At 57.6% G+C, this 23,287-nt stretch overlaps 9 protein-coding genes across 9 annotated transcripts; 4 read left to right on the top strand and 5 right to left on the bottom strand.

Moving 5' to 3' along the window:
- Positions 1 to 3,730: 3,730 nt before the first annotated feature.
- On the bottom strand, positions 3,731 to 5,278 carry PSEUBRA_003908 (RlpA-like double-psi beta-barrel domain protein; the record flags this gene model as incomplete). The annotated part of the gene is made up of 1 exon (XM_016437524.2): positions 3,731 to 5,278. One exon carries the CDS (start codon positions 5,276 to 5,278, stop codon positions 3,731 to 3,733), a length of 1,548 nt encoding a protein of 515 aa, XP_016291040.2.
- An 809-nt stretch (positions 5,279 to 6,087) lies between these two features.
- Positions 6,088 to 7,911, top strand: PSEUBRA_003909 (Leucine rich repeat 4; the record flags this gene model as incomplete). Its single annotated transcript, XM_016437499.1, has 1 exon — positions 6,088 to 7,911. One exon carries the CDS (start codon positions 6,088 to 6,090, stop codon positions 7,909 to 7,911), a length of 1,824 nt encoding a protein of 607 aa, XP_016291041.1.
- A 165-nt stretch (positions 7,912 to 8,076) lies between these two features.
- Positions 8,077 to 8,520, bottom strand: PSEUBRA_003910 (uncharacterized protein; the record flags this gene model as incomplete). Its single annotated transcript, XM_059465272.1, has 2 exons — positions 8,077 to 8,343; positions 8,446 to 8,520. 2 exons carry the CDS (start codon positions 8,518 to 8,520, stop codon positions 8,077 to 8,079), a joined length of 342 nt encoding a protein of 113 aa, XP_059321464.1.
- Positions 8,521 to 10,095: 1,575 nt separating this feature from the next.
- PSEUBRA_003911 (uncharacterized protein) lies at positions 10,096 to 11,349 on the top strand (the record flags this gene model as incomplete). Its single annotated transcript, XM_016437497.1, has 1 exon — positions 10,096 to 11,349. The coding sequence occupies one exon, from the start codon at positions 10,096 to 10,098 to the stop codon at positions 11,347 to 11,349; it is 1,254 nt and encodes a 417-aa protein (XP_016291042.1).
- A 355-nt stretch (positions 11,350 to 11,704) lies between these two features.
- On the bottom strand, positions 11,705 to 13,039 carry PSEUBRA_003912 (Protein of unknown function DUF3661, vacuolar transmembrane; the record flags this gene model as incomplete). The annotated part of the gene is made up of 1 exon (XM_016437530.2): positions 11,705 to 13,039. One exon carries the CDS (start codon positions 13,037 to 13,039, stop codon positions 11,705 to 11,707), a length of 1,335 nt encoding a protein of 444 aa, XP_016291043.2.
- A 454-nt stretch (positions 13,040 to 13,493) lies between these two features.
- PSEUBRA_003913 (Guanine nucleotide-binding protein-like 3, N-terminal domain protein) lies at positions 13,494 to 15,446 on the bottom strand (the record flags this gene model as incomplete). Its single annotated transcript, XM_016437512.1, has 1 exon — positions 13,494 to 15,446. The coding sequence occupies one exon, from the start codon at positions 15,444 to 15,446 to the stop codon at positions 13,494 to 13,496; it is 1,953 nt and encodes a 650-aa protein (XP_016291044.1).
- A 795-nt stretch (positions 15,447 to 16,241) lies between these two features.
- Positions 16,242 to 18,722, top strand: PSEUBRA_003914 (RNA polymerase I specific transcription initiation factor RRN3; the record flags this gene model as incomplete). Its single annotated transcript, XM_016437502.2, has 1 exon — positions 16,242 to 18,722. One exon carries the CDS (start codon positions 16,242 to 16,244, stop codon positions 18,720 to 18,722), a length of 2,481 nt encoding a protein of 826 aa, XP_016291045.2.
- Positions 18,723 to 18,933: 211 nt separating this feature from the next.
- On the bottom strand, positions 18,934 to 19,453 carry PSEUBRA_003915 (Thioredoxin domain protein; the record flags this gene model as incomplete). Its single annotated transcript, XM_016437526.1, has 2 exons — positions 18,934 to 19,002; positions 19,091 to 19,453. 2 exons carry the CDS (start codon positions 19,451 to 19,453, stop codon positions 18,934 to 18,936), a joined length of 432 nt encoding a protein of 143 aa, XP_016291046.1.
- Positions 19,454 to 21,512: 2,059 nt separating this feature from the next.
- On the top strand, positions 21,513 to 22,775 carry PSEUBRA_003916 (uncharacterized protein; the record flags this gene model as incomplete). The annotated part of the gene is made up of 1 exon (XM_016437503.1): positions 21,513 to 22,775. One exon carries the CDS (start codon positions 21,513 to 21,515, stop codon positions 22,773 to 22,775), a length of 1,263 nt encoding a protein of 420 aa, XP_016291047.1.
- Positions 22,776 to 23,287: the final 512 nt, after the last annotated feature.

Below are 23,287 nucleotides of genomic sequence, written 5' to 3' on the forward strand. Positions count from 1 at the left end.
ACCCACTCGTTTCCTCGGCAAACGCAGAAATGGCCAGATCGAGTCTTGACCGCTCGCCGTTGCAACCGCGTGCACACACATGAGAGCGGTTGCAGGGTACAGTCAGAAGCAGTGCTCCGTGGCCACGTCTAGACGGCAACCTGAACAACCATCATCGAGTGACCACACCATGGCTATTGCTCGTCATCCTCATCGGAGACAACAGCTGTCCGTGGGATGTGGTGCCGGAGCAAAGTGGCGCGTTGCGATGTTGCGAGCGAGAAGGACGAGGCTGCATTCGAGACAATGCGGTGGTACAAGGTGCCAAGATCGAGACTAGCTCATCATCACCGCCTGCTGGACGGAAGAAGACTCTGATGGGCAATCAGCAAAAGGAATGTGACCTTCCAAAGCCGCGAACAAGCATATTTTCAATCAAGCTCGATCGCTTTCCATGGCGAATCGCGATTTTTTGTGGAATGGTGTCTCTGGTTAAAGCCGGATGGAGTTGCGTGCCTTTTCTCGTCCACTCGTTGGATCCTGGGTTGGTTGAAGAAGTGCGGAGCGAGCCGCTTTCAAGAGCGCGCTAGGTCGATTGAACCCTGAAGCCGAATGGTGATCTGCGAGATTTTGCAACACGGCAGACCGCCCAGTCTCGGCTTGGAGAGCCAGCCTCAGGGCAGCCACATGGGTTCTTTGCGCTGCTCACCCTGATCCGTTTCATGACCTTCTTGATTGTCGTTCTGATTCCGGCTTGGTGGAGCTCTGCTTGCAAGACAGCCATCCGCGTGAATCGCCGAGAGTCGGGTGCAGCACGAATTATGAAGATGGGGACGCCGGTCCGAGGAATTGGCGTGAAAAGGCCGTCTGACAAGCTCGCTTGCGATGACTTGTTTGCGATCGTGGCTCGCTACGCGCCCAAGCTCGTGATCGCGAGCGAAACTAATCCTCGGCAGCTAGGTTTGCGCGAGGATCGTGTCTCAGTCGGATGGGCGTCGTTCTCCTCGGGCGATCTGGTCTTCCCACGGCCAACAAGGGAGTCCGATCGGTTTCAAGAACCAAATTTTCGAGCACGCAAGGGTCGACGGGTGTCCCATCGGACATGCAAGCTCATCATTGGTCGGTGGGGTCGTGGGCTTATGCTGATGCTTGTCAATGAGGAAAGGGACAGGCTCTAGCAACGAGCACCTTTCCCAGCAGCCGAAAGGAAGTGAGAGTAAAACGAGAACTGGTGCGCGCGCGGAAAGGAAACGGTCCGACATCGAACAATGCAGCTTTGAGACAGCCGGCAGCAAACGACGGTGGTACCGATGCTTGTTCCACGGAGCAGGTTCGGCGCCGACGTCTCGCAGAGTCTGGGTGCAGTTTTTGTTTCGTGATTCAAATTTGGCTAGCGCATCCGACCACTCCAATGGTGCCACCTTATTGTTTGTTTCCGCGGTCCTCCGAAGCAACAGACTGGAAGGCTAGAACTTTCTCGCAGATCATGCCATTTGCAAGGGTTGGTAGCTTATCATCATGGCTCTCTCCCTTCGAAGTCTCGAGGAGATGGCTGTCCATGAGCCTTTTGGCACGTTCAGACGCTGTTCAAGCGCAGTGCAATCGAGTCTTGGGTTGACCGGCGAACCGAAACCTCGAATCAGGAGTCCGAAAAGTCATCTCAAGCCAAGTTGACCGCCCAGGCCGTGCCATCGAGCGGGTCAGTTCTCGTCTTTGCTTACCCGGCTCGCATGCTATCTCACGGTTGACCGATGCGAAGGCGCCATCGGAGAGAAACACCATCAGACCGTAGGCTGCGATTGCGGTACCACAGATGGTAAATTGCGTGCCGCACATCTTCCTCTCTCATTGCAGTCTACACTCGCAGGTCGTCAGGAGACTTGAAGCTTCAGCTCACTACGTGGCCCACCCATGGCGATCATCACGCTCCCACTGTCGATCTCTGCCCGGCTTGCTGATCGACAAGATTTGCCGCGCACAGATTCACGGAGATGGCAAGCCGCGGAACGACACAAAGCGTTCCGACAAATGCTAGCAGCTGGACCCTGGCCTGGAAATGTGGTTTTGGTTTGTCGATCGACACGAAGAAATTTGCTGCAGCTGCGCAAACTGTGTCCCAGATCCAACAGAGACAATGACATCACGTCGCAGCGGTTCACGAATCGCGAGATGCAAATGTGGGTCAGAGATTTTTTACTTGTGTATGTATGAAGTCGGCCTAACATTGTAAATTACACTCGACCGCCTTGCAGCCTGTCAACGTGCAACACCATTCGCGACGTGCTGTTTTCTTGCGGTTGCTGCTTCACGCTCTTGACACACGTTCGGCCGACGGTAGCAACAAAGGAATCGAGTGTTCGTATCCGTCTGAATCAAAGACCAGAGCTCCTTGCATCTGAACATGCGCTCGACCTCTTGCCTAGCAAGAACCGAAGAGCAAGATCATTTTGTCGCTGCCTTCAACAAGCTTCTCACGAAAGCTAAGCGAGGATCGGAAATGTCCGACGACCGCGTGCTCTCTTCTCGCGCGCTCCTGTTGAAATCTCGCTCATCCTTCACTTGGGTACACACATACGACTGTTTGAGAGCCGCGCAATGAGCATTCGGGAAAGCCGTTCGCCAAAGGCCATCGCTTAGTGTACAGAGCTAGTCGGTCCATCCGAGTGACCGAGAAGGCCAAGAAGCACATTCGGACGCCATCCTTGACGCCTCCGCCACCCTCGCATCTTCTCAGGGTCTTGGCAGGCGTCGGAAATTGACCGATGTGGTCCTAAATCAGCCGTTTTGCCTCTCGTCGCATTGTGTCCGTTCCCGCGCCATGCCGTCTTCCGTCTCTTTTTGCTCTGAGTGGCGACTCCATATCGGATGAAGTCTGTCGGTGGACAAGCGACGTCCTCGCGCCGAGTCGCGACCACACGCTCACACCCAGGAAGCTGACGTCGGGTAGACAAGCGAGCAGGTCAAGCTCTTCGAGGTCATGAGATTGGGACTTATCCTCCGCTGTCCCGTTGTCCTCGGGGCGAGAGAATCCCGGTCGGGTAAGGCCGTAACCTCCCCTCCTCAGGGTCTGCCCTTCTCGCCCTGCCCCCTTTCCATTGACGTACCAAGCCTCGGCACCTCGCAGAGACCCTGCGTTGGAAAGAAGGCGGGCAGCGCCCTGACCGAAATTGACCGTCGCCCGGACCCAGGGTCCGCTCGCGCCCGCGCCAAGCGCAATATCAATATCATGTGGAACCGAGCCGCATGCTTCTTGCAAGGCTCCCCGAATGAGATGATGTGACCGCCGTCGGGTGGCAAATGCGCCAAGAAGCACTAGATCCGCTCACCCCAGCCTCCTGCAAGATTGCATGTGCCCCGCGCCAAGAAAGGTGCTGATGTGCAGCGACATCATATGAAGCCTAATGGTGCAAGCGAGAGCCCGGTCCAGGCCCTGCCGCCGTGGAAGCCTGGACGCAACGTCTTGCGGGAAGCGATGCTCAATGGAAATCACGGGCCCCTCCCGCCCGATACACGTCCGGTTCGATCCGCAAGAGTCGCTCATTTGTGTCGACATTTTGCCCTATGCCGCCGGAAAGGTAGCTCCCCGGTGCGTTAGCTCATCATCCTTCACAAAGGCCAGGGGAGCAACCAGAGCTGTTGAAATCAGGTCTGGAAGACCGACGGAGGACAAATTGGTTTGCGGAAGAGAAGAGAATGTAAAGACAGCTACGGTACGTGGATCACAGCTCGTTGTGATCGCGTCTGAACAGTATTAGTACTGATCTGAGGCAACGCTATCAAAGTTAGCATCGAAGAAGAGATCCGTTCCCATCAGCGTGCTGATCTCCGAAGCGATAGTCTGGCCCTGCCAATCCGTGATTCTGAACATGACGCCCGTCTTGGCCTGATCGAAACCAGCAGCACCGCCCAGATCCCACTTCCACCAGCTGGCATCCACATGGCTAGCCTCCTTCCACCCCTGTCCACTCCAGCGCATCTCGACCTTGACCACGGCCTCGTGGCTACCGCGGATCTGGACCTGGAAGAAGCCCGGGTTGCACCCTTCGCGCCAGTGCACCTGGAGCTTCTCAATCCCGCTGCCCTCGAAGGCATCTTTGCAGTTGACGAACCGCCAGTTGACGGGGAGCTTGCTGCCGTCGGCATTGCTCGTGACGCTGTTCCAGGCATCAAGGTGCATGTCGAGTCCGGAGAAGCATTGGTTGACGCCCGGGCAGAGGTCCGAGACGATCGCTACGGTCTTTTTGCCCGCCGGCAGCGTGCCTCGGCGGGGTTTCTCGACGGTCCACACCGCACTGTTGCTGAACTGGGATGCGGAGGTTGGGCCGATCTCGACGCAAGTGCCGCATGCCAGACCGTCTTGGAAGAACGACTGGTCCATTGCGATCGAGGGGAGGTTGGTGTGAGGCAGGCTGTCGAGCATGCATGCTCCGCCTTGCCACAGGCCGGGACCGCCGAATTGCGTGCCGGGACCGTGGTGGATCAGATCCGGGCTGAACCACGAGGGCTGAACCGAGCTGGTGGGAGTGAGCACGGTGGTGGAGCGCACACCTTTGCAGAGCAGACCGGTGCCTTGAGCGCCCTTGTACTTGCCCGAGCTGGGGCTGTAGCCTACAGGTGCAGGGCCGGCGCTTCCTTGACCTTGACGAGGTGCCTTGCCATACGATCCGTGATCGAAAGCACTGCCAGAGCTCGCGCCCGGCTGCGGACCGCTCGCATAGCCGTCCGGCTTCGTGCCAGAACCAGCGCTGGGGCTCGAGTACCCTGTAGGACTGTTGTCGTCGGTCGATGGCTTGTCGCCAGAAGCACTACCAGAGCTCGTGCCGGGCTGCGAACCACCCGTGTAGCCCTCTGGCTTCGTGCCAGCACCAGAGCCGGAGCTCGAGTCACCTGGTGGAGCATTTCCTTTCTGAGAGCCGTTGCCAGGAGAGACTTGGCCGCCGCTACCACGACTAGGAGCGTCAGTGCCTGTGGCAGGAGGCGCGTCAGCGTTCTTGGAGCCGCCACTCTGAGGAGGCTGTCCGTACGACTCTTGGCCCTTGGGATCGACAGCGCATTGTCCCTTGACCTTTTTCTTGTGCATCTTCTTGTGGTGATGATGGTGGTGGTGTTGGTGGTGCGTATGTTTGGTGGTGACCGGAGACGATCCAGCGTCGCTGTCGGGGTGCTGTCCAGCAAGAGAGCAGCTTCCGCGAGCATTGGCTGGCGCGTGCCCAAGACCAGCTTGAGGCGAGGCGAGGACGTCTACAGCCGACGAAGCGAGGAACGTGGCGATGAGCGCCAGAGCAGGGGTAGTTCGCATCTTGGGAGTTCGAGCTTGAGGAAAAGAGCAGAAAAGGAGGAAGGTTCCTGAAGCACCGTCGAGGCGATCAAGATTGGGAGAAAGTAAAGAGTGTACAGTGAGAGCCTGCTCAGATTCCGGATGAGGAGAGGAAAAACGAGGACAAGTAAAGATGAGGAGTTCGAGACAGGGGAGCACTCAAGGGCGCTCCTTATGTATCTTCTTCAGCACTCGTCGCGATACTGAAGAATCACAGAACGGAGAATGAAGGGCTGCCAGACCAGAAAATTTTCATCATTGCGACAATGAGTTGCAATGCTGTGGATCAAATGCAAGCCCACCGCCCATTTGCTGTGATCGTCAGGCGATCTCGGCAAGGCTCTGGCAGTTGGTGTGTAAGCAGCTCGGTACAATGACTAACCGAAGCTGGACCGAGATTACTTGACCCCTGTGCGAGACGGTCAATCCATTTGGCTTGGCCTCATTGTCATTGAAGGTGGGCGACCTGCAGCCCCACTCTTCATGAGCAACCGTGCAGCTCGCATATGGGTTGCCTTCGACTCGGTCGAGGTCTTCGCCCTTTGTTCCTTCGTCAGAGCACATGCCTCTGTCCGGCAAGCTTTCTGCTGGGTTTTGACCGGATCAAGCCGTACGCAGTCCTGCAGTGTGCAGCAACCCATGACGATGCTTAAGAAGCAACCGCGTTCGATGTTTGACAGCTGGATCGCAAAAAAGTCCGCCTTTTTCTCCGTGGAGAGAGACGCGCGGACCAACACCAAATTCTCTTTTCGAGACCTACACTTTCTTCTGATCTTCCAACATCTCAAAAGATGAGCCTTTCGGTGGGACAGCGCGTTTCTCTGGGCCCACACAGAGGTACGATTCGGTACCGTGGTCCTGTGCCACCTTCGACTGGCGAATGGCTGGGCATCGAATGGGACGATCCGACCCGCGGCAAGCACTCGGGAACATCCGCTGGTGGCACCCGCTACTTCGACGTGCGCGTCCCCGGCAGCGGCTCCTTCGTCCGAGCTACGAGCAGCAAGCTCTCCAGCGGATGTGGCTTCCTTTCGGCGCTACGAAACAAGTACCTCCCTGCTCCAGCGACAGAGACAGAGCAAAGAAGTGGGACAGAGGAGACGCAGTATTCAAGGAAGAACATCGCCGAGATCGAGATCGAGACGCCCAACCTCGAGCGGGTGGTGCAGAAGGCGGCGCGGCTGGACCGGCTGAAGGAGGTCGGACTGGGCGGCTGGCAGCAGAGCGTCGCACTCGAGGAAGGAGGGGAGGACGCGCGATATGACGTGGCCAGAGCGTACGATGAGGCGGAAAGGTTGGGGTCAGGGTCGATACGAGAGACATGCCCGAACATTCGATGGCTCGACCTGTCGAGCTCATTGTTGCCAAACTGGGAGGAGGTATCGTTGATAGCAGGGGAATTGGAGCAGCTCAAGACGTTGCTGTTGCGCTTCAACCGGCTGCAGTCGCCGCCAGTGGAGGTGCCGGCGAGCTGGAGGGAGAGGCTGGGACGGATCGAGGATCTCCGGTTGGACGGCACGCTTGTGCAGTGGAAGGAAGTGGTGCGACTCTCACCGGCGTTGATCGGTCTCAAGGCTTTGCATCTCGGTGGCAACGACATCGGCACCTTGACCGCAACGAGCTCCGACAAAGCAGACGAGAAGACGTTCCCATCACTGACGCTGCTCAGCTTGGAGGACAACGCGATGGCATCCTGGCCTGACCTCGTTGCTGCTCTGTCCCGCTTGCCCTCGCTCGAGACGCTCATCTTGGATCGCAACCGCATTACCGCCACCCCGTCCGCACCATCTTCAGCTTGCAAACTCCCCGGACTCAAAGAGCTCTATCTGCGCGGCAATCAGCTCGACTCGTGGTCATCTTTGGAGAACATCACTACATGGCTCGGCTCAGCGTCCGGTCTAAAAGCGCTCCACATCTCGGCTCTTCAAGACGACCAGGAGACCGCAAACGCAGCCGTCCCTGTCACTGCGAACGGCGACCTGCTCTCGAAGTACGAATACCGCGACTTCCGCGCGATCGCCATCGCCCGTCTTCCGACGCTCAAGGAGCTGGACAAGACCTCGATCACGCCCAAGGAGCGTAGAGATGCGGAACTCTTTGTCTACACCCGCATTCGCGATGGCGACGCGTACATTCTCGACGGTGGGCTTTCGCGGCTTGGAACGAGGGAGAAGTTGGACCTGTCTCCGGCCGAGAAGGCCGAGAGGTTTCCTCGGTTCCTCGAGCTCGCCAAGGCGTTCGATGATGAAGTGCCCGTTGCAACGGCATCGCAGGTGGGAAAGGGGAAGTCGACGCTCCGGTCGAAAATGCTGAGCGTGACCGTGGTGGCGTGCGAAACTGCACCGAGCGTCGGCAGACCTCATCTGGCGGGTGTGTTGGTGGAGAAGACGGTGCAGGTGTTGGCAAGCACCCCGTTGCGGCTGTGCAAGATCAAGCTGGCGAGTGCGGTGGGCGTAAAGGTGGGTCAGGTGGCGGGCGTGTGGGCGCTGATGAAGCAGGGTGATGGTGGGGAGGAGGAGGAGAGGATCGTGCTCGAGATGGACGATCTGTCGAGAAATTTGGATTGGTATGAAGTGGCGTCGGGTGACACGGTAGTGCTCGTTGTCGAGACTTGACTGTTCTCATCACGACAATTTCTCACAAACATAGGGGCTGAGCTTGAAACAAAAGAAAGACTTGATTGACAACGGAACCGAAGGAAGACCGAGAGAGGGTGTGACATAAGTGAGCTCAGCCGTGAAAGACGCGCAGATGCGCGACTGTGTCTCCAAAGAAGACCATCAGTTGGTCTTACCGCCCTCGTCGACGACGACATACTTGACGCCCTTGCGCTGGAGATAGTTGAGCCAGCGCTGCGTTTCGGCAGTGCCTGCGGGGTGTCTATGGATCATTCCGTCCGAGGTGACGACCACCATCTCCCCGGGATGACCCTGCACGCGGCCGAGCGAGCCGCTGAAGCCGAACCACCACCTGCGGGCAAGTTGGGTCACAGAGGTGGTGCCATGAGCAGTGGTGTCGAGAGATCGACGGATATGGGGCATCTGAGCCTGAGACGTCGGGAGAAAGAGAGAGGGGCAAATGGTCAAGAATTGGCGTCAGCGACGGCCATCCAACGAGCATGAGAGAAGACGAAGGGCCCGGAGACTTACGCCTTGCACGATTTGCAGGAAGCAGCATGCCACCAGGGCAGCGATGAGAATAACGCTACCAGAGAAGAGCTTCATGGTCCAAGTTTCGTGTGATAGGGGCCGCTTTCGACAGCTTAAGGCGGAGGGATGTTGAGAGTGAGAACGACAGTGGACAAAAGGCGATTGGCTGTGAAGTGTCTGAGTAGATCGCTGCGACCGTGGAGAACGCCCATCTCCAGCTTATTTATGTCAACTCGAAGTGTGGGAGTGTTCCAGATGAGGGCCTGGCCTGACCTCGAGCAGAAGTCGTGTGGGTGGGAATTCGATATAAACGCTGGCGAAACCCCACAGCGACCCGTCAATGGAACGGTGCTATCGATTTTTGGGACAGAAGCGGTGATTGCAACGGCCTGTTGTGGTCTGACGGCGACGTTCGCGACTCCACTCGCCGAGTTCGTCGACGCCACCTTCATCGACCGAGACAAAGAGCATTTCGGTCCTCGGTCCTCCAGAGAACGTTCGTAAAGACTCATGACGGCCTCGGCGTCTCGTGCCTCACCCTTAGCGCCCTCCGCGTCTTCCGCATTCCGCTTACGTTGAAGGGGACACCTGAAAATCAGGTGGGCTCGCATTTAAGCCGACGAGGGGTCTTCTCGGGCAGCAACCTTGCATCGCTCTGCGGGATCGAAATGAAGCGGCGTTAGCGCGATCGGTCGGCTCCGGCGGCCGTCCCCTCTCATCGCACCGTGACGTTTCTCCTCCAGATGATGCTCGAGCTAGACGGCGCCTGTTACCAAGCCCAGAAGCGTATAGCAGCTTTGATCGGATGCCAAGCCCGAGCTTGGGACCCGCACCCGTCGTACATAAGCGTGCAGATTCGATACCTTCCTGCTCCCCAACGACCCGTGTCGACATTGGCGGCACGACGTCCGATTGAATCCTGGACCTTCCTTTTGCTGCAGACTCATCTCGAGTAGGCGTGTTTTGGAACCGTGACACCCTTTCGGGGTTCGTCGTGGCCTCTGGTCCGAAAAGGCTGATGAATCTCATCTGGCTGGTGGGGTGGGAGGACGTCCGGACCCGTTGCCATCTGCAGCAAGAGATGAGGAAGCCACCGAACTCACAGCGAAAAGTGACATCCGGTGGGGGCGGCAATCGAGTCGTCTCAGAACAATAAGGGTGTCAATGGCGCTGTGTTTGGCGTGTGTGTGTGTGTGCTCTACATCACGCAAGATCGCAGATGAAGTCTCGAGCATGTACTTTTGAGCACTGCCCGTTGCTGCATTGTGCGATGCCCTGCTGGCCCCTCTGTGCTAGAATGACACTGATGAGATGCATGCAGTCTTGATTGATCCGACGCAAGTCATGGCCATTGTCACCGTGCGGGTCGGGATCGGTATAAATATCCCATCGATGCTTGAGACTCCTGACTGAACGAGGCCGAATGCTCTTTTTCTGCATTCGCTGCCTCTGCAAGCCCACGATACAGGTCCGGAACCTACGCAGCGCGATCTTCTCGGCAAACACTTCATCTGAGGGACTTTTCGCTGGTCGGAGCCTCACTACTCGCTTGTCCCTCGCCACCTACTCGTTCGCTGGCCGAGACCACCTCCTTCCCTCCATCTCCTTCTATCCGTTCCTCCAGACCCTGCTCGTCGCACGTCTGTCGACATGCAGCGTCACGATGGCCTCGAGTACGTGCCGGCCATCTTCGGGGGGCAACCGCCTCACGCCGCCGAGGCGATTGCACTAGTCCGCTTCTCTCAAGAGCAAACCACGTGGAATCTTCCGATCATGATCGCGCAGACGTTGCTGGTTGGCGAGATCATCCGCACCTATCCAGCCGAGTTTCGCATGTTCCACCGACTGTACCAGCGCAAGAAACCCAACATGGCCGAGATCTTTTTCGTCCTCATCAAGTACCTCACCCTCACGGCGGTGGTGTGCGACATTCTGGTGATGGACACGTTGGCGGCGAAATCGGACGGACAGTGTCGATCGTGGTCGTGGACGGCGTCGACGCTGTACTTTGTGTGTTCGAGCTTGGTCTTTTGCGTCATTGGGTGGCGGGCTAGGATTGTGTTTCGGACGTCTCGGTTGGCTAGCTATTTGCTGGGTGCTGGATTGGCCGTGCAGTTCGCTATAGCGATGTGGACCAATTACCGCGTCGACAAGGCGGATGCGATCACGCCGGCGGGTAGCTGTGCTCCAAGCACCCAAGTGCACGGTTCGTCCGACGGCAATCCGGCGCTCACCATCCGTTTCTGGCAGAGCCACACGTTCTGGTACCTCCTATACAACTGTTTCTTCGAGACGATCGTGCTGGTGGCATGCTGTCTGCAGCTCAGACGCACGTCGAGTGGCCCCGGCGGCCTGACGCGCATCGCCAAGGTGCTGTTCCTCAACAACGTGCACTACATGGTCGGCGTCGAGGCGTGCAACGTGGTGCAGCTGATCATGCTGTTGGGCTGGACGTCGAGTTTGCCCCCCGTGCACGTGACGAGCATTGCGATCCAGATCGTCGTCGGTCTGCAGATGCTGATTGGCGAGCAAGAGGCTGTGTACAGCCCTGCCAGCTCAAGGGTCACGTATTCGAGTCGGACGCTGACGTCGAGCAATGGGCACTGCGAAAAGCCCCGCCATGGTACCAGCCCGAGCAACGTGACGTTCGTCTCGCCAGGTCGATCGGTCTCGTACGTCAAGCGACCGGATACCGCCACCACGGGCACAGACGCTACGTTCACCACCCTACCCGCTCGCAAGGGCACCTTCTCGTCGTTCAGCTCCGTACCGGCTTACGTCAAGAGCTGCGCCGAGGAGGAAGCGCCGCAAGTACCTCCCAAATCGTCCGTCTTGGTCAAGGAGGAGACGCGCGTGTCGATCGAGGCGTCCCCGCTCTACGCCCATGATGGCGCGCTCCCCTAGTCGTTCGTCAAGATCTAGACAAACTCGTCCGTTCAGCCCAGCTGCTGCGCACAATGTCTCGCACAAGCCTTTTTCGTTGGGGAAGAGCCGCACAGTATACGTGACCTCTCCACCCGACCTTACACAATCCTTTCCATCTTTGTCTCCGCTAGTAAGCTTCTCTCCTTTGCGTCCCAATTTGCAATAGTACTACATTCTTTCTTGCTACCGACGTGGTATGAGTGTTGCTACCCCGGCCAGGCTTGAGAACCACGATGATCGGACTGAGGACGATGCAAGTGAGTTGGATTAGAGGAGGCACTCCTTGGCTGATAAGACACTACATGAGAAATGCGATGAGAAGATGCTGGATGCGCTATGTGTTGCTGTTGCTGTTGTTCGTGCTGACCTGCCGCAAATGGTGCGACTCTGACCGCTTTAGCGAAGGCATGGGCGGTTGTGAGCCGGCACTTCCAGTTTCCTGGTCTGAGCCGTTGTCCGAGAGGCTCAAGCTGGCTTGGCGTCGCATCTCTTCTAATGGCCGGGAAGGTCTAAGCGGCGGAGACTTGTGCACGGAGCCGTAGGCGTCTCTGGAAGGAGGGCGGTCGTAGGGCTGGTCTGCTGCTGAGAAGGGGGATGATCTTCGGATGATGGGGGTCTTACCTATGCTCGAGCCTGATGCGTGTGGCTTGTGACCTCGCACTACATCGTCTGGGCGGTCCATGCTTGCTCGACCGAATGGCGAGCGGCCTCGATCTCCGAACGAGGATCTTGACTCGGAAGGGCGAGTCTCGCTCGAGGCTCGGTCCGAGCGGTTGATGAAGTCTTCGTCGTCGGTGTTGACTTTGGAGTATGCAGAGCTGTACGGATTGTGCCTGAGAAGGGAATCGATGAGCCAGAACTGTAGGACGTTCATGGCGAAGGGGAACAAGGCCATGGAGAAAAGGATTTGGACGTCCTTGTGGCTGCCAAAGAGACCGAGGATCCAGGAGCCGACATCGAAGAGGAAGGGGAAGAAGTAGAAGATGATGAGGACGGCCAACTTCATGAGGAAGAGGACGAAAAGGTAGGAGCCGAGCTGTTTGAGCCAGTAGTCGATCCTGGGTCGGTCTCTGCGGAATGACATCCGAGATGCGCCGGATCGGACGGATGAATTGGAGCTGCCAGGCTCGGAGACGATGCCAGGCAGCGGTGGCGTGTACTGCCCAGAGACGAAGCCTTCGAGTTCCAATCGTTCGGTGAGGTACCAAGTAAGCCACTTGAGGGTACTGTAGATGAAGAAGACTCCGATGGTGGTGTCGACGAGGATGTTGAGAAAGTAGAGCGAGCACGGATTCTCGTCTCCAATGCTGGCGACAAAGTCAGAGAGGATGACGTTGAGCATGTGAACAAAGAGCTGGCCGAGGAGCTGCTTGGAAATGTCGAGCGCCCAGATCTTCCACTTGCGTTTCGGTGTTTCCCTTTGGCGCTTGTATACGAGTGAGCCGATGACGAGGACGCCCATGATGGCTTGCACGGCGAGCGCGAAGGGTCCCAAGAGCTTGCAGTCATCGTCTACTTCGACGTCGGGAGTGCCAATGATGGGTGTGGTGGTAGGCGTTGCTGTTGGCGGCGCAAGGATCGCCGAGGAAACGAGTGTGGCTAGGACAGGAGTGGGCGGTATGATGTCGCGAGCTACGCCAACCAGGCTAGCAAGCCCTAACGACCCCATGGCTGCAGTGAAGGCCGGTCGTGCCTGCAGCGAAAGTGATCGCGACTGACTGCGATGGCTGGGTGAAGTAGCGACGAAGAGAGCACGACGGAGTTGGTGTGTCAAGAACAAGGAAGACCCTGTTAGCTGAGTACAAATCTTATTGTGATTTGCGTGTTCCACTGCCTTGGCCTGTGCTTGGCAAGAGTGTAAGGCGTCCGGCGAATTCCAGCACAATCTACCCCACATTCGTCACCAGCAAATCAGTCGGACAGGAGCACAGCACATGCTGCGAATGGAGCAATCTCACGAGCATCACAATGTCGAGAGGTCAGATAATGTAACGCACAAGAAGATCTCAGGGCGAAGCGTAGTGTTGCAAGTGAGGAATAGAGTACAATGACAGGACAACGATGATGAGCACGGAACAAGAAAAGCAATGCAATTGTGGGCACCCAGCCAGTATGCTGCTGCTCTAGAAGAAGGCACCGAAGTCGTACTTCTCTCCAGGCGCAGGACCTGTGGCAGCCGAAGCAGCCTTGGCAGCAGCACCGGCGAGCTTGGTAGCCTTGTTGCCGTTGCGTTTAGAAGCGGCTGGCTTGGCCTTGGAAGGGACCACCACTCGTGCCTTCTTTTGCAGTCTTCGGTCCTTGCGGGAGAGCGACTGAGCTGCTTCGTCGTCTTCCTCCTCCTCTTCATCCTGCCACGACTCGTCCGCATCGACAGCGAGGTCTCGCTTCTTGGAGCGGTTCTTCTTGAGGATCGACTTGAGCTGTGCGGGCTTCTTGGATGCAATCTCCTCCTCTTCCCCTTCTTCGTCATCATCATCTTCGAGGCTATCGGCGTCTTCTTCCATCAACGACTCTTCGATCTCGTCCTCGTCCTCCTCGCTGTCCTGCTCAGGTGGAGGTGGGAGCATCTCGACTTGGTCCAGCACCAGAGCTTCGCGGCCGAGCACCAGGGAGATGGGCCTGAGTCGCAGCTCGCGCGACTGGAACTTCTTGCGCCATTCCTTCCTGGCCAGAACGAGGGGTACGCTCTTGGAGAGATGCTGCTTGACTTGGTCCGCCGTGGTTTGCGCCTCTGCTGTCAGCTTGGGGGCCTGAGTGTAGTAGCCAAGCATCTGGTGCGACCAGTCGCGTAGCAGCACGCGCGAAGCACCAATCTCGTCTGGGATGTTGCGCTTCTTCATGCGGCCAGTGGCACGAGCCAGAGCGATGAGGAACTCTTGTGTGTCGGCGTGCACCTTTTGTCGCCTCGCGACTGCCTTGATGACCTCTTCGTCCAGGTCCTCGTCGGCAAGAGACGCCTTGTCGGGCTGGAAGGAGCCGAAAGCGGGGACGTTGTAGACGAGCATGAGATCCTCGGGATGCGACACTCGCGACATCAATGCCCAAGCCAGTGGCAGTGGCTCCTTGATCCTTTGCACGTGTCCCTGGTTGCGCATGAGCGTCTGCATCGACTTGAGCTCCATACGTGCCATGAAATTGTGCTCGTCGTCCTCCTCTTCGTCTTCTTCGTCGTCTTCCTCCTCTTCCTCGTCGGACTCTTCGGCCGCCTCGGAGCTCTTGAGCGGGGCAAGAGCCGGGGTGTCGAGCACGGCGGGCCAGTCGCTCGTCTCGTTGTCTTCATCCTCGACGTCTTCATCTTCGGGGACGCCAATGGCGTTGATGATAGCATCGGCGACGGTACTTCGGCCTGAATGTGTCAAGCCAACGACGGCAACGTCACCCTTCTTGACGCCCTTGAGATCGAGCTGTTCTACGAGCGCTTCGGCACCGGTGTTTTCGGCAAGCTGATCCGAAGGAGAGGAGATGGGGAAGACTGGGATGCCGGTCGAGGTGGAAAGGTAGGCTGTCCATGCGGCAACAGTCTCGAGCGGGACCATGTCGGCGCGGCTGAGCGCAAAGGCGAGCTTCTTGTCCTTGCGACCGCTGATCTCAACCTCGAGCCACGGGCTTCGGAAGCTCTGGGGGTCACGGGCATCGAGGGCAAGAACGACGGTCTTGATCTCGGTCGAGTCGAGCAGCTCTGCAAGCGACCCACGGAAGAGAGGTGCTGCCATTGGAATATCCTCGAGCATCTCAGCATCTTCGGCGTCCTCGTCGTCCTCCTCCGCGGCTTCGGCATCAGAGCCGCTCGCCTCGTCGGCGTCTTGTGCAGCATTGCGTTCGGCGAGCTTGTCGGCTCGTTTTGCGAGCCTTTCTTCTTCGGCGAGTCTACGCTTGGTCTCGATCTCGTTGAGTAGCTGCTCCTTGTAGGGGAACGAGTTGGGAATGCCGAGATCCTTGCGAGCCTTGCTCTTCCATTGAGTGTTTCTTCGTTCGTCTCGGTTGGACTTGCGGCGATGCTCCTTGACCTTCTTCTTGATCTTTTCCCTTTGTGCGATCTTGACACGCTTGGAAGCGCGTTTCTTGACCTTGACCATCTTTGTCCTGGTTTGCGTTTGTGGAGGGCGGAAGGAGATGGATGAGGAGAAGAGAGCTAAGGGCAGCGAAGAGCAACCGCAACTTTGTCTTTGGCCTCTCGTCAGGGTTCTCAGGAAGATTCTCGGCAACTCGACTTTTTCTTGGAAATTTTCGGGCTGCAGCCAGGGTTCTGGTCTGTGGTCATGCTTAGTCACGGCTCACCACCACTGTGGGTTTTGGCAGGAAAATGCGGAGGTCAGCTCGGCGTGACTTTTTTTTCTGGCGTGCATGCTCGGCTGAGAGGGCTGAAATTTCAAGAAAAAGTCGAACGTCGACAAGCAGCAGCGGAGAGCGTTAGTCACAAGGAGCCTCCCAGTCGAGTATCGCGACCTCCTTCTCGACTTTGAGATTTCAGCCACTTGACCAGGATCCCGACTACACCCATCAAAGCCCTGGACGACGACGGAGGACGACTTACACGGACCGTCTTTGGCATCATACCCGATCAGCACCACCCACCACATTATGTTCGCGCTTCCGTAAGGTCCAGGCCAGCGTCTACGTGGCGTTCGACTCGACCCTTCACCACAGGCATCGATTGCCATCACTTGGTGACGACTATCACATCTCCTCACGGCAGCCGCGTTCTTAGACGTACATCTCATTCGCAAGACTAAGGAGCAGCTGTGGTGATGCCGTCCGTCGAGCCCGTCCGAGCTCGAAACATCGCGCCCCTTCCTTCCAAGACTCTATCGCAGCGACGCGCAACTAGAATAGCCATCGGCGCACCGTCTACGCCTTCCCATCTCGCCGACATGAAGCGGGCTTCCCATTCCAGCCCCTTCGCCATCGATGCCGACGTCGCTGTACCACCATCTCCCGCTAAGCGCAGGAACTCAGCATCCGACGAGTCAGACTTCTCGTCGCCTTCACCCACCACGCCCTTGAAGCCTCTCCGCTCCAGCCTCTCCAAGAAGGCTCCGCCACCTGGCAGTATGGCTGCCATCAACTCGATTCGCACCGGCGCCGCCAACTACCAGGGAATGTACCTCAGCTTCGTCATCAATGCACTCTCGGAGAAGGAGAAGGGCAACACCGGCCCCTACTACGAGCTGCTTGTCCAGTTCGCGGAACCATCCACAGGCAGGTCCGGCGCCTCAATATCATCTTTGCGGTCTTTGCTCGCAGCCCTTTCGCATGTCGTATCTGACCTAGACCGATCGCATGCCAAGCTCGTCGAAAGCATCTTTGCTCTACCCTGGACGTCTATGGACGACAGCTTTGCCCAGATGTGGATCAAGTTCGTCTGCAGCTTGGTCAGCGCAAGGAGCGAGTGGCTCTCTGTCATCCTCACAAAGGCCACCAAGGCGCTCTCCTACCGTCTCGAATGGCTGCCATATCAGTTTGCAGAAGAGAATGGCAAGCGTTCCGTCTCGACGCTCAAGCGCAGACAAGTGTACGAGCGAGTCCATCTCCTCATTCGCTCGCTTCTCAGCGTCGTCCCCACTCTGCCGGGTGTCCTCGGTCCGCTGCTGGTCCAGTTCTTGCCACACAAGATGGTCCACCGCTCCGACCAGCTCGTCTACATGCGCAACATCCTCCACGTCAGCGAATACTGTGCCGAGCTCTCTGAGGCCATCCTCGGCGCTGTTGTCGACCGTGCCATTCAGCTCGATGTCGAGATCCAAGTTGAGCTCGACGAGTTTGACGACGACGAGGCGGAAGAGCTCGGACTGGACTTCGAAGACCCTTTCGAGCAAGCGCTCGACGAAGCAGACGATGCAGACTCCTCCGACGACGACGACGAGAGCGACCAGGGAGACTTTGCCGACAACCTCTCGGACCTCTCCGACGAGAACTACGATCAGAACGTCGCAACCGAAGAGCAAAAGCGCACCCAAGAGGATTTACAAAGGTCGATGCGACGCATCCGCGAGTCGGTGGCCAAGCTCGACGCTATCATGATCGCGCTCTTCGAGCATCTCCGCAAGCTCGACGCACAGTACGTCGCCGGGGCCAATAGCCTGACCTACAACAGCCCCATGGACGCCGATACCAACAGGCGGAACTTGTTCCACACGCTACTCTCTATCTTTGCCCGCAACATTCTTCCGACTTTCCGATCGCGGCATGTCCAGTTCCTGCTCTTCTGGTTCAACTCGCTGGATCCTGAGTTCTCGGACTACTTCCTTGGCGTCTTGCTCGAAAAGAGTCTCTACAGCAGAAAAGCCGAGTATGGAGAGAAGGAGGAGCCAGCGGTGATTCGTTCCGCTGCAGCAGGCTATGTAGCGAGCTTCGTCAGCAGAGCTTCGTACGTCGATGGGCCCACCACGCGGGTCGTCCTATTCAACATGTGCGCCTTCCTGGACGCACACATCGACGAGAGCAGCCGCACAGACACTGAAGCGGGCTCGGCAGCGCCAGGGACTGGTGCGCACTCGGTCTTCTACTCGGTCGTGCAGGCAGCGTTCTACATCTTCTGTTTCCGCTGGAGGGACCTCAAGATTACCAACGAGGAGCAGGACGGAGGCGCGGATGACCTCGACTACCAGGACGCCGACGAGATCGGTGGCGGCATGCACGACAGTGTCGGTAGCTTGGGTCAGTTCGGCGCCGAAGCGTGGTGTGATGGCCTCACCTCGTTGCAACGAGCGGTCACATCTCGACTGAACCCGCTCAAGTATTGCTCGGCCAACGTGGTGAAGCAGTTCGCTCGCATCGCGCAGCACACGGGTTTCCTCTACTGCTACTCGATCATCGAAGCCAACAACCGGTCGGTACGGGGCAATCGAAGCAACCCGGTTTCGCGCTCCACCTCGCTCAACCGCATCCAACTCGAGGCTTCGGGTTCGTCAACACCGATGAGTCAGGACGGAAGCGACCGCGGCACCCCCCGCCCGGAAGCGCAGAGCATGGATCAGGAGCAGCAAAAGTCGAAACCGTCGGCCGTGACAACCGCCTCGGTGCTCGAATCGTTCTTCCCCTTTGATCCGTACAAGCTCGAGTCGTCGGCGTCGTTCATCGAGCCTCTGTACCGCGAGTGGTCCGAGGTGGCTCCGGATGAGGACGGCGAGGACTCGTCCAGCGAGGAGGACGACGACGATGATGACGACGACGAGGCGGACGATGCGCGACGCAACGAGGCTGGCAATGGCGTCGCTATCCCTGGGTCCACTTCGCCTCGTCGCAAGGGTGGGGCTGACGACGATGACGACGAGGAAGAGGATGAAGATGGAAACAGCTCGTCGTTCGTCTCGCAAGTCGAGGCGATGAGTATCAGTCCGTACCTTTCCTAGATCTCTCAGCCGTCCTGCGCCGCTCTTGCTAGTCGTCCGCGGTCTCCTTTCTGTGTATCTGTCCTGTTCTCTCCCAGTTTCACCGCATCAGCATGTCTTCTCGTCCGCTTTCTGTACCCATGCAAGCCTGTTGTAATCCTACCCGATCTCAGTCCTCGCTTTGTTTGTGTTTGATTGTGTAATTTGAGCTTTTGATTGCTGTTGACGGAGACTATTTGAGGTTCTGGACGAACTCGATGACCTTTTTCTCGGGGAGCATGCCTACGAAGCCGTCGAGGACCTGTTGACGCGCGCGAATCGAACCAAGCCGAGGTCAGTACAAGCGCGCTTCTCTTCGGCACATCCGCTTTGTTGTGTGGTCAACTCACCTTTCCATTCTTCATAGCGATCACCGTGGGCATGGCGCTGACCTTGAATTGCTGTGCGATGTCCTGGTGTTGATCGACATCTATCGTCACGAGATCCACCTCTTTGCCGCCGACGACCTGTGGGTTGGAAGCGACCTTCTTGAGTGCGGGCGAGAGGAGCTTGCACGGCTGACACCAGGTGGCGAAGAAGTCGACCAGCACCGGCGTCTCTGCGTCCGCAGCGGAAGGGGAGAGCACGCGCGATTGAAAGGTGGATGCATCGACGTTTTCGTACACCTTTCGCGCCGAGGGCGTGGTGCTGAAGGCGCGAGAAGCCGGACGCAGTGCGCGGAAAGACGAGGCTCGGAGCGCTCGAGAAAGCATCTTGGACGTGTGACGGACAAGTGATGCGGTGGTAGTGATGTCGAGGAAGTGGATCAGGTCGAGTCGAGAAGATGTGGAGCTGAGCTACGCGGCTTTGTCGCGATTATGTAATTCAGGCGATGTCGGGCTTCGAGATGGACTTTTCAGACCATCTTTTTTGCCATGACTTTTCACCTTTGATGCATGACATTGAATCCATCAGAAGACGACATCACCTTTGACCTTCTTGGGAACTTGACCTAGGCACCGCTTTCAATCCGGTCTTTCGTTCCAGCTTCACACTGTGATCTGCCACGATGAAAGCCAGCTTGAAAACCAATCACCAGCACAGCTAGCCACTGCAACTGGCATCCGTCAGCGATGGCGCAATCGACCACTAGAAACGAGCCTGGTCTATACTGATATCACACCTATTCGACGAGACTGAATCTGTCAACAGATCAACATGACGGAAAGGATCTACACCGGATCAGAGGATCGACATAGAACGACGAGAGTGGAGTGCGTCGGTGTCGAAAGGAACGAAGCGAGGCGGACTTTGGAAATGAGCAAAAAATCGACTCCGAGACGCAGAGAAAATGCCGAAGCGCTGACCACAACACTGCGCCCTCTCACGCCTTTCAGATGAAAGCAGACACGCCACTGGATACTGAGAGAACGCAAGCTTGCTAGATGACACAGTCAGAAGCAACGAAAGCAGGAACGAGCAGCACCAACCAGAACGGGTCACCCGAAAGCGAAGACGAAGTGTTGGCAAAAGGGATCTGAAGCTTGTCAGCGTGTCAGAAGGCAAAGGTGAGACCAACACGCAACCCTTGCTGTCAAAATTGACACGAGGCGAAAGCGCAGAGCTTTGCTGAATTCGCGTTTGGTCTCCGAGAAGCTTGCAGCAACGCGCAGCTGGCCCGCCGCGAGCTCGCCTTCACCCTCTGCACTGTCACCGGCTGGCTTCCCCTAAAGCTGGCTCCCACGCTCTCACAGCTCTACGCCCACGAGAAAGAACAAGTCTCTTGGCTGTGGAGCTGAGCTGATCACCTTTGAGCGTGGGAAGAGTGTAGCAAGAGCAACTGAACGAGACCTAGCTGTTGCCAGTAGGCAAGCGAGCGCATGCATGAGCCAAGCCAAAAGAGGGTCCGAAGGTCGACTGCGCGACTCTGCTGCCTCGTTATTTCTCTCTCGAGCTGGCCCGACGCACTCCACGTCCGAGTGGCCGAGTTGTTTGGCATGCAGCCGCCAGCCTTTGTACCCTTTTGTCTCCTTCGCTGGCTGCAGGTCGGTGTCTTTGCGCTGCGTGTTTGACAGCTATGGATCTGCATGCGCTCTCCAATGCTGTCCTTCTTCCTTGCTGGCTGGCTGCAATGCCAATCCAAGCCGCCGTCTCGTACTCGGTACGCTCTCAAACCATCGGATCGCCTGCAGCTGCTTCTCGCTCTCTGTGCCAATCATAGCCAAGCCTGAGCAGAGGATGCCTGCCTCTTCTGGGCTCGGAGCTGGCTCTCTCTCATGCAGGCGATGCTGCCTGTTGGGTGCTCCAGCACTTGTCTCGCCTAGTCTGCCACGAGAGCGTCTCTGAAGCATGTCCGTCAGCTGCTTCGCTTACCACTCCTTGGCCTGGATCGTCCGTGCTTTTGGCTGAGTCCATATATCTATCCTTGCCTCCCTTGTCACCGTCCCCTTCCTTCTCTCCTATCATATCATCCTACATCGCCCTCCTCACTCCTCTCTCTCTCTAGCACGCTTCCCTGTTCCCTTCCCTATTCCCCCATCGCATCGTCACGGTCCACTCTCTCGCCCATCATTTCTTGCAAATCTCAAGCTTCTTTCCAACTGCTCGGCTTTGACAGTCAACGTAAACACACTCCCTTTACAGCACTCTTCTCGGCCAACAGCAACACCTCCGACCTTTCTCCAGCAATCTCTACTCAGACATCTCGATTCACCTTCAGCATCATAGGACATTTCCGCAATCCATCTCAAGCACAACTGTCTCGACGGGTCCAACACACTACAAGCTGCCACTTGGTGCCCTCCAGTTTCTACCACTTCAAACGCTGCAACAATGTCATTTGCACCTCTTCCCGCCCCAGGCTCGGCTGCCTCGTCGTCCATCTGGGCACGTCGCATGATCACAAAGTCGGTGCCTGCAACTGACGCCGAGGTGGATATGGACGTTCTCTCCCTCCTCCTCGACGCCAACCTCGGATCGTTTGGCGAGCAAGACCTCGCTTCTTCGCCCGTCTCGCTGCACAGCCCCCATTCCCCTTGGTCATCGGCAGCTGCAGCGCCCAGCATGTACCGAGCTAGCTCGTTCGGTGCAGCCCCCACTTCCTGCAACGTGGACCCCTTCCGAAGCACGAGCCCAGCTCCGTTCCCTGCGATCCAGCGATCCAGGTCGATGGACACCGCCCAATACGAGGACGGCTACAACCTGGAGATGCACGCGGCTCACACTGCGGTCAAGGCTGCTCTCGATGTCCTTGAAGAACCCAGCCTGAAACGCGGCCTCCGCATCTCGACCTCGATCGGTGCTGCCAACGGTCCGTCGCCCAACGGCGGCGCTTTGGGACTTCGAGGCTGCCTCACTGCTCCTCTTTCTCCAAGTCTGTCCTCGCCCGTCTCGCCCGCCGAGTCCTGCTTCTCTGGTACCGAGTCCGACGGCACCAAGAAGAAAGGCCGAGCTCGCATGTCGCAGGAAAAGCGAAAGAGGCTCGCTCGCCGTCGCGAACGCGAAGCTCTCATCTCGAATCTGACTCCCACTTCCGATCATCACCACCACCAGCAGCAGCAGCAGCAGCAGCAGCAGCAGCAGCAGCAGTTCCTGATGCAGCAACAGCAGCAGCAGCAATATGTTTTGAACGGCGCGGAGATGCACAGCTTCTTGGGCCACTCGTCTGCATCCGTCAACGCATCCCACTTCAGTCACAGCGCTCCCTCCACGCCTATGCGCTCGTACTTTGCACCTTCCAACGGCAGCGGCTTCCCCTTCTCCTCGTCGCCCACTGGCACGAGCAGCAACTACGAAGCAGCCTTTAGCACACCTCTCTCTTCGCCACGCGCAGTCGGCTTCATGACCGACCTTCCCTCGCCTGCACTGACCACCGCTTCGCTCGCGGACACGTCGGGCTTTGGCTCGATCGGAACGCCTTCCTCTTCCCCCACGACCTACAATGCCAAGGGAATGGACATTTCGAGCAGCCCGCCGACTCTCGTTGTTCAGCCTCCTTCGCCTCAGCGCATGCGCACCAACTTTGCCTCCAAACAGCCCGACGCTTTCCACTGGAACGGCTTCCGATCCACTTCCAACCTCGCTTCCGTTTACTAACCTCAATGGCAGCTGCGACGCTCCAGTCCGTTCAGCGCCAAGTATACCCCCCCTTGTCGAGTTCCGTTGTAGCCTTGACTCAAGAATGTAGCCCTACTAGCCCCGCTCTCCCCACTGCATCGCTTCCATTCCACACAGCTCACACATCTTACTGCATCATACAAATACATTGACTTCGCCTTCTTAACGTGATGCGCAGGATCTTGCGTGTTGTTCCCATGACTGGGCCAGTGCGCTACTCCCAATCGACTCTTCTGAGCGCCAATACGGGCTGAGTGCCCCAAAGAGGCTGAGCTGTGCATAGGAAGAGGGCGCGAGAGACAGGAGGTGACTCCGGCATGAAAACCGCACATGCCACGGCGAATTGTGGGAAAAACCCGACGGCCGTCTCCGGCAACGTCACGCAGCAGCCCACCAACAAAAGCGGAAAAATCTCCACCTCTCCTCACACGACATCACCTTTCTCGTCTTTCCACCATCACCCCATTTGAAACGTTCTCGCCCATTCCTCA

The sequence above is a fragment of the Kalmanozyma brasiliensis genome (genome assembly GCF_000497045.1).
Source record: "Kalmanozyma brasiliensis GHG001 unplaced genomic scaffold PSEUBRA_SCAF3, whole genome shotgun sequence".
Classification (NCBI taxonomy): domain Eukaryota; kingdom Fungi; phylum Basidiomycota; class Ustilaginomycetes; order Ustilaginales; genus Kalmanozyma; species Kalmanozyma brasiliensis.